At 27.6% G+C, this 2,500-nt stretch overlaps 1 protein-coding gene across 4 annotated transcripts in view; it reads left to right on the top strand.

Annotated features, from left to right (window-relative positions):
• The window catches only part of LOC125045575, an 8,801-nt gene extending 7,572 nt beyond the window's left edge, over positions 1-1,229 (top strand). For all 4 annotated transcript variants that reach the window (XM_047642911.1, XM_047642910.1, XM_047642912.1 and 1 more), the window contains one exon: positions 1-1,229. This exon is cut by the window's left edge and continues 535 nt beyond it. In XM_047642911.1, coding sequence (XP_047498867.1) covers positions 1-803 — 803 coding nt within the window. In that variant the 3' untranslated portion in view covers positions 804-1,229.
• The last annotated feature ends 1,271 nt before the right edge of the window (positions 1,230-2,500 follow it).

Raw genomic sequence — 2,500 nt, forward strand, 5'->3', positions numbered from 1 at the left:
AAGTAGACACAGTTAGATTTGCAGTTCCACCAACTGCTGGGGCATTAAAAGAATATGATCCAACTGTTACTTACTCTTTAGTAAGACATTTCTCATTTTCTTGTAGGGATATAAGTACTTCTCATCATTCAGAAGCTCTGTCTAAGATAAAAAATCTTTTAAAACTATTGGGATGTTCCAGTGTTTTTCTTGCAATATATCCCAATTCAGTAAACACAAGTTTGGTAGCTACAGTACTCCTTGAAGAGTTGGGTCCTAAGTTAAAGGAATTGCACATATCTGTGCATGTACCCATGGACATTGAAACACTATACATGTATCTCAATGCTTGTCCAAAAGTAAATTTGTTTTGCATAAAAGCTACTAGGTTTATATTTGATTCTCCTTGTACAAAAGCTCATTTGAGACCTCATCTGCATATGGAAACATTAAGTATTGAGACAGAGTATCCAGTAGACACTGACCATTACACTCAAATTATTGAGAACATAATCTGTGCTTCACCAAGGCTGACAACATTGGAATTGATAGGACAGGAAATCCACAAACCTGTGAGAAATTTAGCAATTTCAGGAAAACTTGCTGAGATTCAGGTTCTTTCTCTGTATTGGAAAATAATAGGAATGTCTTTTGATGACTGGATATTAAAGTTTTGCATCTTTATAGGAACTCATCTTCCATCCCTTGAAGTTCTCATGTTAAGTCATTTTCCAGAAGAGTCTCTTTTAAGATTTAAGGCTTATTTCCACTACACTGATTTAGAAGTAGTGGAGAGGAGGCTTCCATTTGTGTCTAATATTTAAATCAAGGAAGATAATAGTTGTCCCAAATTTTGTGAAAGAACATGCATTCTATCATGAGGACATTATTGTAAATGCACTAAGTTCTTTCTTTAGTAATTATATTAGCATTACTGCAGATTAAATAATAACCATATTGTGAGGGATTCAGCTGATGGAAGTAAAGCCAAAAAAATTAGAATAATCAGTCATTCAACTTTACTTTTATTATCATTTTTACTTTTCAATTTTCTTAATAAGGTCAGAAATCTAGCCTCCAATATATGCTATAGATGGAAGTTGGATTACAGTCAACCTTAAAATGATATTATGTGAAGTATTGTGTTGTTGTGTCTTGCATTTTTTTTATGTTTCTGGTAGTATTGATGATGAAGATTATTATTGTTATTTTTGTTATTATTATTTTTATTGCTATTATGATTATGATTGTTATTATTATTATTATGATTGTTGTTGTTAATATCATCATTTTTTTTTTTTTTTTACTATTATCATTATTGTCATTATTATCATGATCATCATTATTTTTTTTATTGGTGTTATTAATATTATATCATTATTATAATTATTATTATTATTATTATTATTATTATTATTATTATTATTATTAATATTGATATTTTTGTTAAAACCTTCTTGAAAGGAAGCTAGAAGTTTTGTGAAAGTTATAATTTTGTCATATTTAAGGTCACATGGGAGAAAGCTACCTCTAGTCAGCCTTTGTTTCTGTTGAAGAGTTTTGGGTCTTTTTTACCAATACTGTATTTTTAATCTATATATTTTTTTTTATTATTTTTTTTACTGGAAAAAAATAACCTTTTTTTTTTTTTTTTTTTATAGAAGTTATCTTTTGCACTGTTCAAATATGACTTTACAGAGAACCCTGAGATTCATTTTTATACTTAAGCTTTCTATTTATTGCATGTTTTCTGTATAAGAGTAAAGTACCATTATGTCATGATTTTTTTTTTTTTTTTTTTTTTTTTTTTTTTTTTTTTTTTTGTATATAGGGATTTAGATTGTGCTGTTTTATTATTATTATTATCATTATTTTTTTTTTTTTTTTTTTTTTTTTTTTTTTTGTTATTATTATTATTATCATTATCATTATCATTATCATCATCTTTCTAGTAAGTGCTGTCATCAGATCTTATTCATCTGTTGATTGATTAATTGCTTGTATTAGTAAGATATGCTTGTTGTGCATACTATACTTTTTCTTTAGTTTTACATGAAGATTTTTATGATTTTATAATCCTGTGAAGCAATATTGAGAGAGAAAATCTCAAAAGGCAACTGAAATGATGTGATTACAGTTTTTGTAATAATATTTTAGTATTTCTATGTATATGTGTCTATATATATGTGTCTATATGTATATATATTTATGTAAGTATATTTTGAAGTTACACTTTTTATGGAACATTCATATTTTGATATTCAAAAGCTAATAAAATGAAAAACAGAATGTCAAAGTTGTGTATGTTTTGTCTCCCAGCTTTCCATAAAGACATAAAAGAAAGAAAGAAACGAATATATATATATATATATATATATATATATATATATATAATATATATATATATTTATTATATATATATGGGGACCACCGTGGTACAGTGGTAATGCGCATGGCTGTGGGCTGGGGGTCTGCAAGCGCACGGGTTCGAATCCCAGCCACGGTCTGAGGTTAGGAAGGA

The sequence above is a fragment of the Penaeus chinensis genome, chromosome 37, assembly GCF_019202785.1.
Source record: "Penaeus chinensis breed Huanghai No. 1 chromosome 37, ASM1920278v2, whole genome shotgun sequence".
NCBI classification, from domain to species: domain Eukaryota; kingdom Metazoa; phylum Arthropoda; class Malacostraca; order Decapoda; family Penaeidae; genus Penaeus; species Penaeus chinensis.